The sequence below is a fragment of the Accipiter gentilis genome, chromosome 33, assembly GCF_929443795.1.
Source record: "Accipiter gentilis chromosome 33, bAccGen1.1, whole genome shotgun sequence".
Lineage (NCBI taxonomy): Eukaryota > Metazoa > Chordata > Aves > Accipitriformes > Accipitridae > Astur > Astur gentilis.
Window position 1 is genome coordinate 17,737,037 of NC_064912.1, and position 16,990 is coordinate 17,754,026.

Here is a 16,990-nt window from a genome sequence, read left to right on the forward strand (position 1 = left end):
CCGGGTTAAGTAACGCTAAGGGACGGTCGGTTTAAAAAAAAAATATCCCGACAACCGTAGAGCGGGAGGGAGGGGCGGTGGCTTCGCTTCCGGGTGTGGGTGTGTGTGGAGGGGGGTGAGAGGTCGCGGCGTCATGTGACTCCAAGATGGCTGCGGGGCTGCGGCGCCCGTGAGGGAGAGCGGAGGCTGAGCGGGGCCCGGTGAGGCAGCGGGACCGGCGGTTCCCGGCCATGGCGGAGGCGTGAGGCAGCGGCGGCGGCGGTGGGAGAAGGAGGCTGCGGCGGGGCCTCCCGCAGGGCCCGGCGGTGGCGGGGGAGGGAGACGACCGGGGGGGGCCCTCGCTGCTCCATGTCGGTCCCCTCCTGCGGGAAATATGATCAGCGCCCCTGACGTGGTGGCCTTCACCAGAGAAGAGGAGCTGGAGGATGAGCTGTGCAGCGAGCCGCCCCTGCCCGAGGAGTACTCGGTGCCGCTCTTCCCCTTCGCCAGCCACGGCGCCAACCCCTGGGCCAAGGTCGCCGGCTCCAAGTTCACCCGGGACTTCATCCTCATCTCCGAGTTCTCGGAGCAAGTGGGGCCCCAGCCCCTCCTGACCATCCCCGATGACGCCAAAGTGTCGGGCACTTTCGATCTCAATTATTTTTCCCTTCGGATCATGTCTGTGGATTACCAAGCTTCTTTCGTGGGGCACCCTCCCGGCTCTGCCTACCCGAAGCTGAACTTTGTGGAGGATTCCAAAGTGGTGCTGGGGGACTCGAAGGAAGGGGCCTTTGCGTACGTGCACCACTTGACTCTCTACGACCTCGAAGCCAGGGGTTTCGTGAGACCCTTCTGCATGGCCTATATTTCTGCTGACGAGCACAAAATCATGCAGCAGTTTCAGGAACTCTCTGCGGAGTTCTCCAAAGCCTCCGAATGCTTAAAGACGGGGAACAGGAAAGCTTTTGCTAATGAACTGGAAAAGAAACTGAAAGATCTCGACTACACCAGGACTGTCCTGCACAACGAAACCGAGATACAGAAGAAAGCCAACGACAAAGGGTATTACACGACCCAAGCCATCGAGAAGGCCAACGAGCTGGCCAGTGTGGAAAAGTCTATCATCGAGCACCAAGATCTGCTGAAACAAATCAGGTCGTATCCCTACAGGAAGCTGAAGGAGTCCGACTTCCACCCCTACGAGCCGGAGTGTGCGCTGGACCAGGCCAACGCAGGCTGCGATCAGGACCTGACTACCTCCGACCTTGCCGAGCCTGGCGAAACGCACCTTTATGCCCACGTGCCCTCCTATACCCCCAAGCTCATCAAAGCAAAGTCTGCCAAATGCTTTGACAAGAAGCTGAAGACGCTGGAGGAACTCTGTGATATTTATTTTTTCACCCAAACTCTTGACCAGTTGCACCAGATCGAGAGGACTTTCAGAGGTGACGTGTGCTACCTCCTGACAGACCAGATCAGCAGGGCACTCTTAAAGCAACAAAGCGTAACTAACTTCCTCTTTGAGGATGTAACTTTTCTGGATGAAAAACCACCTGAAAAACAGTACAGAGGCTGCCAGGGGCTCAGTCAAGATGCTGTTGACAGAAAGTGTTTGGAAGAGTCCCCTGCTCCTAAAGTGGTCATCAGCCTGGGATCCTACAAGTCCAGTGTGGAGTGCGTGCCCATCAAGATGGAGCAGGAAATCGAGGACTCCCAAGAACCCAAAATGACTGACTCCGTCACGTTTGAACACCAGGAGAACCTGGACTATCTCGATGCAGATATTAAAGGCAGCATCAGTAGCGGTGAGAGCATCGAGGTTCTTGGAACGGAGAAGTCTGCATCCGGCTTGACAAAATCGGAGAGCCAGGCCAGCTTGCCTGTCAGCCCCAGTCCCCAGGTGGGCAGGAGCAAGGTGGGCAGCCGGCGGACTGTCAGCGAGGACAGCATCGAGGTTCTTAGCACATGTCCCTCTGAGTCGCTCATCCCGGAAGATTTCAAAGCGAGCTACCCAAGTGCCATTAACGAGGAACCTTACGTGGACGATGAAGAGGGAGGCCTTCGTTTCATCCCCAAACTAAACCTGGACAATGCTGACGAGCGGGAAGACATTTCAAAACAGGAAAACTTAGTGCAGGTTGATTCTGCCTGTTGTATCGGGAAGGAGAGTCCCAACTTCCTCGAGCCTCTGCCTGACCTGGGACAGAAGCCCTGTGATGAGGACGGGGTGGTCAGGATCCCCCCACAGCCATACCGGCAGGCCGAGCAGGGGCTGCACGGGAGCTTTGGGGGCTTCCCCTCCCATGACGGCATCTCAGGGGGGCTCCTTCCCTACGAGCTCGACTCACGCTACCTGACGGGCAACAGGGAGGTCAGTAAAAGCAGCCTGGACGAGTGCTCGGACTCCATGAGCTATATCAGCAGTGCTGCCTCCACATGCTCTGACAGGACCCCTTCTCCCGCTCACCCTGCTTGTCAGGCGAGTGAAAGGCACAAAAAAAAGGCCGGCCAGAATGCACTGCGGTTCATCAGGCAGTACCCCTTCGCTCACCCTGCCATCTACTCCCTGCTTAGCGGGAGAACCCTGATCGTGCTGGGGGAAGAGGAAGCGATAGTCAAGAAGCTTGTGACGGCGCTCTCCATCTTCGTGCCAAACTGCGGCGTTTATGCCAAGCCCGTGAAGCACTGGGTCACCTCCCCTTTGCACGTTGTGGATTTCCAGAAGTGGAAGCTGATTGGGCTCCAGAGGTAAATCGAGGGTCTGTTTGTTTTATCAGTGTTGAGGTATATGATAAATACTACTTCTCCTAAGTGAGAATTTCAGAGGGGAATGGGTGTGCAGGGGGAGGTCTCTGATTACCTACGCAGCTGCCATGAATTTCTGCTTAGGGGATGTATCTGTGGAAGGGGGGATAGATTTGTCTGTTTCTTTATATCCAGCCTCACTTGGGAGTTAAATATTTAAAACATCTGTTGGACACTTGCTGCCTTGTTCATGCTAGTTATTTGGCCAGGAGGTTTCCCTCTGGTTTAGGTCTTCGCCTGGCAAAGCACAAAGCAAAGACACGAGTCCTGCTGGTTTCCTGGTTGGTCTGATAACAGAGTGCTTCTGGGGTCCCCTTGTATGCTCTGCTTTCCCGTGTCCTCTGCCAAAACTCTTCTGATGTTTCTAGCCAGAATTTTGTTTTTGAAATGGATGCTTTGACATGGGGAGGTTTTTTCCTTGTGGACCCTAATGAAGAGATGATGCCACTGTTGATGAGGTCGGTAGGTCAGAAATTGGAGTGCCAGCACCTGGGGCTGTGTTGGCGAGGGTGTGCCGACTGGGAGTTGTGGAAAAGCCAGAGATGTGGAGCTGCTGGGCTCTCCTCGAGAGGGTGCAGATGAACAGAGACTTATTTATAATAAGCCTTAGTCAAGGAAAAAAGGTCCACGGTGCTCAGTGGGCTGTGGTGTTGGGATTGCAGTTCAGCTGCTAAGGAAGCTCCTGCTCAGGGTGAGGACCATCGTGAAAGCAAGCACCCCTTCCCCAACCCTCAATTCTGAAGTGTGGCTTCATAGTTTACATTAGTAAATAGCGATTGCTCAGCTCTCAAGATTTCGGCCCTGCCTTTGTTGCTGTTATGAAAAGGATTTTCTTTGTGTTTACCAGGAGGAGTTCTGGCACTTTGGGTGTAGGTATGACAGGGAATGGCCATTGCTGTCACCAACGTTGAAAACGTGAGTCGGAGTGGCAGCCCATTGCTCAGAGCAGGGCTGGAATAGCTCCTGAAAGAGTGTTTCTGAGCAGCATAAAAAATCAAAATACAGAAATTTGCTTTTTGGACTGCTGAGTATTGCATCGCTGAGGGTTGTGGGTGATGAAATTATCCTAAGCTGTGAGTTACCCTCATTTCTGTGCTTGCGAGGCAGGATGACAGCTCTGCCCACGGCTGCTCCCAAACTTCCCTGTCTGTCGGTGAGGTTTTTAAAAGCCCTGAGTGTTTACTTGTTACTCACCGTTTGTGGTTAGATGCAATTTTTATAAACAAAAGTGTCTTTATTTTTTTTTTTTTTTTAAGAACTGCTTGTAACATGTGTCAGTCATTTAAACTCTGCTCCGTGGAATGTTAATTAAGTGTTGAGTTTAATGTGGGTGCTTTCAGCAAACTATTTGTGCAAGGGCTTTGGGAAGGAATTTAGAGGCTAAATCAATTATTCTGGTAAGGGTGCTGCGTCTCCTAAGGCCAGATGCTGCCTGGGCACAGGGGCAGCCCTTTCCCCAGCAGCTGGGGCTCCTGGTTTGAGGCTGGGAGCTGTATCTCAACTGAGCGACTTTAACCACGCAGAATTGAGGAGCAGAAGGTAGAGTTTGCGTAGGCTTGTAATTTGCATTTAAATAACATTAATTTAGGCTTGTTGGATAATTGTTATGTTGTGAACATGCTGTGGGTTTGCACCTGAGTGAAAAATGCCCAGGCTCAGCCAGGGAATATTCTGGTTTAAGGATGGTTCCTTTTTTAAAGGAAGGGCAAAAGGTTTTGCTCCACTCAGGGCTTTAACCACCTCAGAGCAGCTCCTTCCCAAAACAGCCGTATGGGGGGAAGGTGGAGCTCTTGGCAAGGGGGTCTGATCTGGGTTTCTGGGTCCTTGTTGTCACATCCAGAAGCTACCAGCTGCTGCAAGATTTGTTTCTGTTCACCAGAGATGTCTTATCACTCCCTCGCTGTATCGCCAAGGGAGAAAGCTGCCCTGGAGCACGGTGATATATGAAGTAGCACACACACAGTGTGGATCAGTGCATGTGGGGATCCAGGAGATTGAGGTTTCTTTGGGATCTGGCAGGCTGGAGAGACTATTTGGCCATTCTCTTCTGTGCCAGACTTCATTTGCCCACAGAGGCTCTTGTACCAGCTCGTGAACTACAGGGAAAGTATGTGCGATACAGGGGCATGGACAGAGTCTGCAGCTTAACTGTCTGGTCCCCTCCAGCCGTGACCTCTCTCCTTGCTGTTTCAGGATGGTGTCGCCTGCTGGGGTGAACGTGCTGCATGCCCTGAGCCGATACAGCCGGTATGTCAGCATTCTGGACGCCGACAGTAAGACTCTCCGCTGCCCGCTTTACAAAGGCACCTTGGTGTCCCGGCTGGCAGACCACCGCACGCAGATCAAGCGAGGAAGCACCTACTATATGCACGTCCAAAGTATCCTCACCCAGCTGTGTTCAAAAGCCTTCCTCTTCACCTTCTGCCACCATTTGCACCTTCCCATCAGTGAAAGGGAACCGGAGGAATCCGTCGTGAATCGCAGGATGAACTTCCTGAAGCTTCAACTCGGCCTTGCCAATGAAGATATCAAAATTGTACAGTATTTAGCTGAGCTGCTGAAGCTGCAGTACATTCAGGAACCCGGCCAGGGGGTGAACCCTCTGCTCAGATTTGACTATGTTCCCAGCTTTTTGTACAAAATCTAGCCTTGCGCGGGCTGTCTGCCTGCGTACTCAGAGTCTGACAAAGCTCATCCGTGCTTGACATTGACGCTGTCTGCAGTAGCTCTCATAACGTCGGGAAGGGGCGAAGAAGACGATGCATTTGCAAGCGTCTCTGCTCCACAGAAATCGGTGTCCAAGGGACCGGGTTTCTGTGTGGTTCCCTGTAGCCAAGAACGTAGATGTTCCATCACATAAAACACCGGGCACTCTGTTTTTAAATGTTAGAAGGGGCACTATTAACTTTTAAAGCGTATCATGGCAGCATCCCGGGGGATTATGGCAGGGAGAGAGAGGTGGGCTCTCTTGGGGATCAATACTTACTAGAGTGCAGCCCCCAAAACAATGCAGTGCTCCGTACACTTCTGCCGGAGCCCCAAATGCTGTTGGTCCCTTCTGTGGAGCCAGGGCAGAGACCAGAGGGGAGATGTAAAGGCCATGTGAAGTTTTTTAATCCACCGGTGTCTCACGTGAGTGTAGCTCAGAAGCTCTGTGGCAGGGTGGCAGTTCACAGTTATCCATCTGTGTGCAGCGGTAGCGGATGGTGTGTCCCTTCCTGCATTTTTCTGAGTTTCCTGGCGCTTCCCAGGTCATGTTGTCCCTGGGTGGATGGGAGCGCAGTGGAGGCACATGTGCTTCTCTCCAGAAAGAGTTTGCCAGTTTCCCTCAGCTTTGTTAAAATCTGGAATGTGGAAGGACTCCTTAACGCTACCGAGCACCAAGGCGCCCACTGCTGTGAATGTAGAGCACTGTGCCTTTTTAATTTGTCACGTCCTGTTTGCTGGGCGACCTCCGAGAAGGGTGGGAGGGACACCGGGAATCCTCAAAGCGTGTGACATCGAGGGTGGCCTTCTAAGGAGAGAGGGGAACTGAGGGGTGGGGGCTCATTTTTAGGTGCTTTTTGTGATGGGGAAACGAACAGTGCAATTCAGCTGAAGCTACGCTGTGAGACAGCAGGCTGTTAGAGCAGGCTGCCTGGCTGGTGAGATACTAGTGCTCAGGAGAGATTGGGGATGAATGTACTGGATTCGACGTTGTATCCATAAAAGTCTTGGGTTTGTTTGGTTTTGTTTTTTTTTTTGTTGGGGAGCTGACTTTTGTCCTTTATGGTAAAGCAGGGTCAGCGTCACTGCATGCTGCTTCTGGCTGAGCCTTTGTTGTGTCTCGACTACCTCTCCCAGGGCGCTTCTGGGTAGCTCTGGACGGGGCAGAACTGCTGCTCTCTGAGCCTGGATGCTGGGGACTTGCCTTTCAAAGCTTCTACACCGCTGCCTGTGCCGTAAAGGTTGTGCCACTGGCGTGGTGACACTCCCAGATTGTTCCTGACAGTGTGGAAAGCTTTGTGCCCGAGCACAGCACTTCCCTCTGGAGTCCCATAGGAGATGCTGCTCCTTGGCCACCGGTCCTGGGCTGTGGTCTGCTCTGCCCAGCGCCATGTGGTGGTAGCAGCCCCCATGGTACTTCTAAGCAAGAAAAGCCTTGTTAGGAAATATCCTTGGTTTTATTTCTTTTTAGCATTCTTCTGATTGTGGGGTGAGAACAGCTGAGATTGTACAAAATGAGCTGATGTGTTGTTTGGTTTGGGTTTTGTTTTGTTTTTTAAACCTCTGTTTATTGTGATGATGTGAGGCAGTGCTGGAGATGAATGTGATGTTCCTTTTGTGCCTGGGGAAGTTTCTGTGTATGGTCTGGGGTTCGTCAGCGTGGCTTAGACCCCACTGAAACTTGCTGCGAGAACCGCACTGCTCTGAAACCTGTGTCCTGAAGGCAAGGAGGCTCCTTGGGGACGCTGTTGTCTGGCACCAGCACCTGCGCTTCGGTACTGCTGCCGCCTCTTTCTCTCCTCTGGAAAGGTCTCTCTGGGGTAGTGTGGGAGATATAAACCAGCCGGGCAGGAAGGCTATTTTAAATGTTAGTGTTGTTTCTGGTGGCTTACAGTGAGGACAGCTCAGCCAGGCAAGCTGAGCTTGTGGTAAGTCTCCAGAGGGATTTCCAAGGTCAGGGGTTGCTTGTGATGGTGTTTTTAGGTTGCATTTGGGAAGCAGTGTGGCGTCACATTCGCTGAAGTTGAGCAGTATGCCTGTGTGTGGGGCTGCACGCCTTTAAAGCATATTTAAAGGCCTTTTCCTTTCCTAACTGTGCCCTCCTGTCGCACGTGAACTGGGTCTGCTGGTGAAAGACTTCCATGTCCATGGAAAATGCCTGCTTTCTGAAGTGACTTCAGGTGTCCCCTTGTCGATTGGAGTGCACCCGAACGGCTTCCACACTAAAGCTGAGGAGAGATTCCCTGAGGGAAAAGGCATCTCAGTGAGTAATGCAGGTGATGGGCAGATGAAAAGCTCCCTGTGTCCTGCCTGACCCGCAGCTCTGGAGAAGCGCTCAGCATGGGAGCTTGTTTCCTGTTGGAAAATGACCTGATGCTGTTCGGGTTTGAGGAGGGAGGGACAAACTTTTTTCCTGCTGACTCACTCACGTCTTCCTCCAGGCTGACAGCGCAGAGCAGCGGAGCGGGATCGATGATTAGTGTTGGCTGATCTCTTAGTCACAGTGGTCTCGACCTGTGTTCAGCTGCACTCATAAATTGATAAATAACTCGCTTCTCCTTGCTCCTTCTATCAAACCTGTAGTATCTGATATTCAAGGCTGTGTTGAGCAATACTTGCACTACCACCTGTCTGACCTGCTTCATCTCTCCGCCACAAAGCAGCTCTGATTTGGGACGATGTCCTGGGGGCTTTGCTGGGATGTCTCCCATTTCAAAACGGGAGCTCTGTGCTATCCATAACAGCTCTTTAAGTAGGAGCTGTTGGGAAACACACCTTGGAGTGCTTGTCCTCCTAAAGCTGGCTTGCAGCGGGGTAACCTCTGAGCTTGGACTCCAGGAAAGAGGGAATTACCTTGGGCTCTGGCACCTCGGTGCAGCTGGAGCCCAGCCTGCCCTCGCTGCTTGTGGTGCCCACAATGGTGGCAGAAACGGGGGGAGTCTGAGTGCAGCTGGTGGTTCAGGAGCTGAATTCCTCTTTGCTCGGTAATTTCTCTGTCTGACCTTCTACTCCTGTACAGTAAAGATCCCTATATCGGCACTTTAAGACTTTTTCCTCATCTTCACTGTGTTACCTCACTGGTTTCTGATATTAGCAGACTTATAACAAGTTACGATCTTCGCACTAACAGCTCCCGCAATGAATCTTGGCATGTGTGTTTGTCGGCTTACACCACACCGCCCGAGTGCCGCGTGCTGCCGTCCAGCCATCCTTCCACCACGAGCAGGGCAGGTTCCTCGCAGCCGCAGTGCAATACTCACCAGCCCTCCCGCACCAAACCCCCAGCCGCCAGAACCAGCGGTGCCGTGCATGGCCGTCGCCTGCTTCCGTGAGTGCTGCCAGCATGCCCCCACCTCCCGCACGGCCAGCTCTGGCTCCCTCCTCTCTCTGCTGGCTGTCAGGGAGAGGAGGCTTTAAAGCCTGACGGAGAATTCATCAGAGCAAAAGCCTCCCCTGGCCGTCTGCTGCCTGGCTGGGAGGACAAAGCTCCCTTTTCTTACTCCGCTTCCCTGCCTTGAGAGACTCTGCCTGCCAGCCCCTGCTCTACTCTACACTAGCCCGCTGCTTTCAGATCCCACCCCGAGGAGGGTCAGCCATAGGAGTAGGCGATATTAACCCTACACAGGTTTCATTTCTCAGAAAATAGTGCTCGGATTTACTTTCATCCAGTAGCAATCACTTCTAAGCAGCTCCAAAGCTGTCTTGCCTTGACTAGGGAAGTACTGCCTATACTCTAGCAATATTCACCATTTTGTAAGGGGTGGGAGAGGGACTTGAGGGGTGAGAACTTTTTATTGAGGGGGGGGGGGGGGGAGCCTGAGCCCCCAGTCTGGTGGTGGGTGACAGCCCACACTGTGGATTCAGCGTCTCGGGGAGCTGGGCAGGACCTGGGGCTTGTCGCAGCGCTTTGAAAAGGCTCCTGTAATAAGGTGCGATGGGAAACTTAGCGAGCTGCCAAGGCTGAAGCAGAGTGCCTGCTCCGCACGGTGCTCCACTAGCACAATGTCAGAGCAACAGACTGTACCCCGATATTGGAGGGGTCACAAACCCACCACACGCTGGTCCCTGAGACGCATTTTAACTGGAAGGCAGAAACACAGGGTACCCGGTCCCGCTGGCTGCCTTGCTGCCGGCACGGGGATGGGGCTGGGCTAAGAGCTGCCTCTGAGGGCTGTGAGGAGGCTGTGATGAATTCTCATCTTATTTTAAAGCACTGTATCCTATTACTGCATGTTGAGTTACGTGTGTGTGCCTGTGCGTGCCGAATGCTTGCATCGGTAGTTAGAGCGAGTGTGACCGGGAGAAATCCAAGAAGCATGTCTTAGTGTCGTGCTGTAAGTGTTACTGCACAAGAGTTTAACAGATGTTAACACCAAATGACTAGTCTGAGAAATGTACTTTTAAAAAAAAAAAAATTATTTATTTGGGTTCAGATATTTTTGAAATACAAAAAAAAAAAATTGGTTGTATTTTTTAAAGCTTATAATTCTTGTCATACATTGTGGTTAAATTCTTAATTTTACCGTGCTTATTAAAAAATGGTTCTACCTAAGCTTTGTGCTCAGAGGTCTGAGAAAATACCAGAGACGCTGGCTAGGATGGGACGGTGATCCCGGGAGGGCTGTTGAGGACAAGACTTGGCCTTGTCAAAGCCTGCGGAGGCTAGAAGGCACGCAAAGCGGGGCTTGTGCACACAAAGGGAAATCCTCAAGGCTGAAACCAGGGAGGCTTTTAGTGCTGTGAAGCCTCTTGTGCAGCCAAGCACAGCGTGCCTGGCTGCGGCAGGGGGTGGCTCCTGCTGAGGTGGACCCCTCTCCACGTCCCTCCCGATGCTGTGGGCAGGGGTATCCAGGTGAACGCGGGCAGGCCTGCCTAAACCTCGTCTGCTGCTCCCACAGCCAGCGAGAGCGGGATCGAACGAGGCTGAGGGTTGTTACCTGGTGCTCGGTGAAAGGGCTGGTTTCCCCACAGGGGGGGCTGTGCTCAGGGGGGTCCTGTGCCCCAAACGGGAGGGGAGAGGTGAGCAAAAGCTGAACGAGAAACTGATGCTGCACTGCAGCCAGTGCCAGCAGGGAGGTGCTGGGAGAAGGTACTGGGGCGTTGGTCTTGGGCTAGGGGTGCGAGCGTGCCACGATCCCGGGTACCTCCGCAGCTCCGGGAGTGGGCACGGGTGCTTCCCTTACAGGACGGGCAGCCCCGGGAGTGGGAAGGCCGCTGCAAAGGCCTCCACCTCTTCCTTCAGTGCTTTCAGCTCCCTCCGGTATTTCTCCTCCTCTAGTTTCTCCTTGAATTCCTTCAGCGTGGCTTTTGGGTTCATGTCTTTCTGCACACGCAGTGTCAGCTCGATCCCTGCCAGGATGGCAGATGCCTCAGTCAGTCCTCACAGCTGCAACACCTCAGCCTGCGCCCGCACCCCACGGCTCTCCCAGCCCTGCTGCAGGGAGCCTGTGAGGCTGGGCTGCTGGCTTAGCCCTGCACCACCCCACAGCAGCGCTGGGGCTGCTCCCCAAGACGTGGGAGGGACTTGCTGACCCAGGAAACCAGTGTAAGATCCCTGACAACAACTGGAACTGGACTGGGAAAAGCGCAGGCTTTCAGCCCGCTGCTAGTGCAGTGGGGAGGGTTCGGCCGGTCCCAGCTGTGGCCAGATGTCCTCTCCCACATCCAGATGTGCAAGTGGGAGAGTTACTCCTCGCTTGCGTGTGCGCTCCCTCGCCAGCTGCTGGGAAAGCTGCCTGGCTTGTGCCTCCTGCCCTGGAGGAGCTGCCCTGGCCCCGGGCTGCTGCCGGAGCTGAGACTCGGCCCCGCACATGCCCGCCCCAGCCTCACCTCTGTGGATGTACTGAGCCACCATGCGGAAATCGTCCTGCCGGAAGCCACGGGAGGTGAGAGCCGGCGTGCCGAACCGCAGGCCGCTGGGACGCAGGGCGCTGACATCACCTGCACCAGAACAAGTCACGCATGACCAAATCGGGTACCGAAACTGCTGTGCATGGCAACTTGGCTTGGTTCCCAGTGCCTGGGGTGGGCCGGGAGCTGGGAACCCTGCAGGAAGCTCTGCACAGGCTATGGGAGATCCGCAGCATGTGGGGCAGGACATGGCAGAGCTTGTGGGATCCCTCACCGGGGCACGTGTTCTTGTTGCAGGCGATGGAGCAGATCTCCAGCACCCGCTCGGCCCGGCCGCCGTCCGTGCCTTTGCTGCGCAGGTCCAGGAGAATCAAGTGGTTGTCAGAGCCCCCTGCAAAGAGAGGGATTTGTTGGGGGACATGGGATCAGGGTAAACACCGCTCTCGTGATACTTCAGCAAAAAAAGGTTTTGGACTGCAGTGGGGCCTGTCCCTGGTTTTGGGGGCAGAAGGGGACCTGCCCTTGGGAGGGGGGGTGCTGCTTCAAAATAGTTTTGCTGATGTCCTGAGGAATTGTGACGGCAGAGCCCTGCCCATCACATCTGCGCCGCCCTCGTGGCCTGGCTTGGGCCCCGGGCTATGGAGAGGGGTCAGCCCCATCCCATGGCCGAGACCTGTCCTCACCTGTGACGATGTCGTAGCCCAGCTCCATCAGCGCTGCTGAGAGCGCCTTGCAGTTCGCGACCACCTGCTGCTGGTAGGCCTTGAACTCGGGCGTCGCGGCCTGTCGCAGCGCCACGGCGATCCCTGCGGAGGAAGGCAGACCATGGTGAGTTTTTGGGGGCTCCCACTGGGAGAGCTGGCGGGGATGCATGGCACCGCCGGCAGAAGTCACCCTGGGAGCTGAGCAAACTGACAGACAGTCCCTTCCCGTAGCCAGGCTGGCGGCATCGCTATGAGCCAAAAGGCAGGATGGGAAAAGCCTGGTTGCTTCTTGGGCAATGCTGGATTAAGCGAGCTGCTCCTTGCTGCAGTATCTCCAGGCTGCGAGCCCCTTGCCTGGAGCCCCCCACCCTGCTGCTGGGGATCAGAGCCCAGCCAGGACATCTCTGCTGGCTCCCTTTGCCTTCCTGGAGCTGGTGGCCAGCCTGGGTGCGTACCTGCAATGGCGTGGTTGTGCGGGCCTCCCTGCAGCCCAGGGAAGACTGCCTGGTTGATGAGGCTCTCCAGGTTGTAGAGTGTTTCCTTGCCCGTCTTGGGGTCCACGCTGCGGGTGCCTGTGGGAGGGGAGGGCAGGGTTACTCACAAGGCACCATGGCCACCCTTCTCCCATGAGCTGCTTTCACCCCGTGGCCACTCAGAGCAGGGATGGTTGTTGTTCTTTTTCAAATCTGGGCCGCAGTTGGCCCTGGGAAACTCCCCAGACGCTCCCGGGAGTCCCCGGACCTTCCTGCCCTCCCTCCTTCCCAGCTAGAGCAGGAAGGAACTTTAACTTGCAGCCCCCTGGCCTGGGGGAGCATTTCTCCTGGCTCCCCAGCCAGGTCAGGCACCTTTGCGGTAGAAGATCATGCCGGCCCTGCAGCCCCGCAAGGTCTTGTGGGTGGTGGTGGAGACGACATCACAGTGGTCGAAGGGGGAGGGCACCACGCCGGCAGCCACCAGCCCGCTGATGTGGGCCATGTCGGCCATGAGATAAGCACCGTTGGCATCAGCAATCTTTCGCATGCGGGCATAGTCCAGGTTACGCGAGTAGCAGCTGACACCTGCAGGGAGATAGGACGTGTTGGGGACAGGAGCAGATGTGCAAGGACCTTGGGACAGACCGAGGTCCAGCCCTACGATGGGGACAGCCCAGCTGGGGACAGCACACAAGCTTTTGCCAGTGTGGATGTATTTGAGGTCTCCTCCTGGCATTGCAGCATCTGTGGATGCCCGCAGGCCTACCAGGGCACTACTCGCTTCGGGGAGCTACCTCCACCCAGGGTGTGTCACCAGGGAGGTCGGTAAGAGTTTGATCCTTACCTGCTACGATCAGCTTGGGGTGGAAGAGGCGGGCATTCTCCTCCAGTCGGTCGTAGTCGATGTAACCAGTCTTGGGGTTGACCTGGGAGAGGAAGAGGAGGGTTCAGCCACCTTGGTGTGGGTGAAGATCAGCTGCAGGGTCATCCTGCAGGAGGGGGTGCTGGGAGCCTGATGCCCATACTGTTAAGAGGCACTAACACTTATGACAACCGCATCCTGGCTCCAGCTGGAGCAGCTCTCTTTCTTTACCTTGTAGGGCATGGACTCGAAGAAGACAGAGGTGGCAGAGATCTTCTTCTTGTCCGTCATGAACCCATGGGTGAGGTGGCCCCCGTCAGGCAGGTCCAGCCCCATGATCCTGCCGTGGGGCTCCACCAGGGCCGTGTACACCGCAAAGTTTGCAGGTGACCCTGCAGCAAGAGCACACGGGGCCTGTTACGGGTGCTGGGACACGTGGAGGCTGGTGCAGCCGGCCTGGCTCTCCTGAGCACCCCGTTACCTGAGTAGGGCTGGACATTGACACCCCACTTCTGGGGGTCGAGCTGGTACGCCTGCAGGGCTCGCTTCTGGCACAGCCTTTCCAGCTCGTCTACAAACTCTGTCCCACCATAGTACCTGCCGGTAAAGGACGGGGCAGGGGTTAAAACCAAACTCATTACTTAGAACCTGTGACCAAGCTGGGGAGAAATCAGGGTGATGCCGAATTTTCGGCAGCCACTGGGACAGCAGCTGCAGCAGTTGTGACACTGCTGAGATTGTCCCATCCATGGCGATGGACAGAAGCCGAGAGGGTCAGATTCTGCCCTGGAGGAGCTTGGCTGCCAGCACAAGGACATTGCTTCTTTCCCAGAGGTGAGGTCTGGCAGCGTGGTTCCTCTCCCTCCCTGTGAGGTTTTGGGTTGGGCGGGACAGAGCCCGAGCCCCTACCTCTGTCCTGGGTAACCCTCAGAGTATTTGTTGTTCAGGCAGGATCCCAGGGCCTCCAGGACCGCTCGGCTTGCAAAGTTCTCCGATGCAATTAACTCCAGCCCCAGCCTTTGCCGCTGCTTCTCCTTCTTGATGATGCTGTGCACCTTTGGGAGGGGAGAGAAACAGCTTCACCCATGCCAGCTCTGCGTGGGGACGTGGAGGCTTCACCATAGGGGATGCACCCTTGGAGGGGACAGGACAATGGAGAGGAGCCTGGAAAGGTGCTGGAGAAGGGAGATAAGATCCCTTCTTGGTTCAGCTGATCCCAAACAGTTCATGTGTCTGGTCACAGGCCATGTTTTGGGTTTCTACTTGTCAGGAAGCTGCCAGATAATTCAGCTGTCATTTAGGCTATTGAGTCAAGGGCAACTGCCACATGGCCTGGTGGGCCAGCTGCTCTGGTGTGGACATTAGAGCTTCGAGCAGAGGGGTATGAGCAATAGATGTGAAGTTACGGCCATGTTATCTGTAGATGCTTGGAGGATGCCCTCCCTCTCCTCTCACTGCAGGCAGAGCGGGCACAGAGGATGGATGGGTCCCACTATCTCAGCCTTGGATTGTCTCCCCGCCAGATGGGCTTGAGGAGGTCAGCATCCCCATGGCTGTCCGGGAGATGAACAAAGCGGCTGCTGGGTTGGGGCCAGGAAGGGGCTCTCACCTCCGGGTCATTGGTGTCGAGTGGCTCCATTACCATCCTGTTATGGGAGGCCCAGAGCTCCGTGCTGGGGAGGCCCCTGTCTCCCTGCGTTGAGTTTGCCATCCTCCTGCTCAGTCCAAGGTCACCTGCCAGCAGAGAGGTGAGTTTGTGAGATGGCAGCGGGGCTGGGTACTTTGGCACTGTGTCCTGCCTGCTCCCATCCCACCAGAAATACAGAAGGACCAGCCATGGGCTGCAGCCCACTGGCTAAGGAAAACACAGACAACTGTCAGGTTTCCCCACTGATTTAAGATCAGTTCATTCATTACAGTGCTTTGATAATTTCTGATACTCTGCCATCACCGCCCTGCCTGGGGGTCCCCCCACCCAGCTCTGCAGTGCCTTGTCAGACACCTGGAGATATGATGAACCTGCATGTGGACCAAACCTTATCAGCAACACAAGCAATGCCTTTCCCTCTCGCTCCTGTATATCCGTGATCCTCAGGACTTCTAGGAAATGCTAGCAAATGCCCTCATGGACAGAAGGGTGTCTTATTAAAACTGCTGTTTAATTTCAAGGGCAGTGAAATGCTCATACGCACAGACCTCGATTTTAATGTGCGTTGCATTCCCCAGCATGCTTAAACCTCTTGGCTGCTTTCCCTTGTGCATAGCTGTGAGGGCAAACCCCCAGCAGGTTGGAGTCCTGCCCCAAATGCTAACTGAAGCAAGCATGGCTTGTGGAGCTGGGACCTGAGAGGCAGCAGCTCTGCCTCAGCTTGACTCCATGGCATGTGGGATGCCCAGCCCTGGCAGCAGCCCTCCAGCCCCACTGGGTTCCACGGCTGCTAACATTATAATGCAGAGCACAAGCTCCGGGGCAGGCATGACAGTCCAGCTTCTGCCTCGGCTGAAAACAATGCATCTTTTTACCCATTAACCTTGCAAGGCCAGCAAAGGGCCGTGAGCAGGTTATTAAGCAATTGCTTAGTTTGCTTGTGCCAAGCTGCTGAAGTCCATTCAGTGTGGGCCTCCTCCCTAGCCAGGAGCCTGGTAGGGAGGGAATCCTCACTGTCAGAAAAGCTGGATTGGGATAGGAAAAGGGCTGCAAGGGAAAGGGCAGGGTGTAGCGCTCTGGCTTTGAAGGGGACAGCTGGGTCCAGTGTGTGTCCCCAGGGCAGGTCGTGGCAGTACTTGCACCCAGCAGTTTTAGCAAACCTGCAGAAGGCTCTGGGGGGACAAAGCTCCCTGTTCCCCACCCAGGATGAGACCTCCATTTCCACCCTCGTAGCAGTTCATCTGCTGCAGGGGCAAACCCCGACCCTGAGGCTCCATCCCCGCCTGGCCCTGCACACCCCCCTCCGCCCGCCCCCGTATCCCGGTCTCCCACATCCTTGACAGGCTCCTGGTGACGCGATCCCCCTGCCCTAGACACCGGCGGTGGGGGGGACGGCGCTGCCTGCCCGGATCTCACCCCGCAGCGGTCTGCCCTGCTCCTGCCCTGCCCTCCCTGCCCCGCACGCCCGGTCCTGGTCCTGGTCCCGGTCCCTACCCGCCCGCAGCGCCGCACCGAAGCCCGATCCCGATCCCGATCCCGGTCCCGATCCCGATCCCGGTCCCGGTCCCGCTCCGCCACCGCGCGGGAACCCGCGCGCCTAGCCTAGACCACTCAGGCACGCCTCTCCACGCCTCGGCCAATCAGCGCCTCGTTTCCCACCGGTAGGCCGATGGCGGGGAAAAAAGCTCCAGAACTGTATGGGCCAATCAGAGCCGAGCTCTTCCTCCTCCCCGCGTCCTATTGGTCCCCTCCGAGGCGGGTCTGGCGGTACAGCCAGCACGTGGCGGTGGGGGCGCGGGTGTCCTTGGCCCGGGCAGGCGGGAGCTCTTCTGCCGTCACCACTCTGCCGTCATTCCCCCTCTGCCGTCATTCCCCCTCTGCCGTCACCCCCCCTCTGCCGTCATTCCCCCTCTGCCGTCACCCCCCCTCTGCCGTCACCCCCCCCCTGCAGTCACCCGGCAGG

At 55.7% G+C, this 16,990-nt stretch overlaps 2 protein-coding genes across 2 annotated transcripts; one reads left to right on the forward strand and one right to left on the reverse strand.

Moving 5' to 3' along the window:
- Positions 1-125: 125 nt before the first annotated feature.
- On the forward strand, positions 126-10,042 carry SMCR8 (SMCR8-C9orf72 complex subunit). The gene is made up of 2 exons (XM_049790996.1): positions 126-2,727; positions 4,978-10,042. The coding sequence occupies exons 1-2, from the start codon at positions 374-376 to the stop codon at positions 5,429-5,431; spliced, it is 2,808 nt and encodes a 935-aa protein (XP_049646953.1). The 5' UTR covers positions 126-373; the 3' UTR covers positions 5,432-10,042.
- Positions 9,890-16,876, reverse strand: SHMT1 (serine hydroxymethyltransferase 1; the record flags this gene model as incomplete). Its single annotated transcript, XM_049791688.1, is given in 12 exon segments — positions 9,890-10,839; positions 11,320-11,430; positions 11,615-11,731; positions 12,024-12,146; positions 12,500-12,616; positions 12,890-13,102; positions 13,362-13,443; positions 13,611-13,771; positions 13,861-13,976; positions 14,289-14,434; positions 14,989-15,113; positions 16,522-16,876. Coding segments are annotated over 12 exon segments (1,836 nt in total), but the record flags the coding sequence as incomplete, so codon positions are not given.
- Positions 16,877-16,990: the final 114 nt, after the last annotated feature.

Coding starts and splice junctions, on each gene's coding strand:
- SMCR8 (XM_049790996.1), top strand. CDS start 374: ATGATCAGCGCCCCTGACGTGGTGGCCTTCACCAGAGAAGAGGAGCTG. Junction 2,728..4,977: donor AAGCTGATTGGGCTCCAGAG/GTAAATCGAGGG, acceptor TTGCTGTTTCAG/GATGGTGTCGCCTGCTGGGG.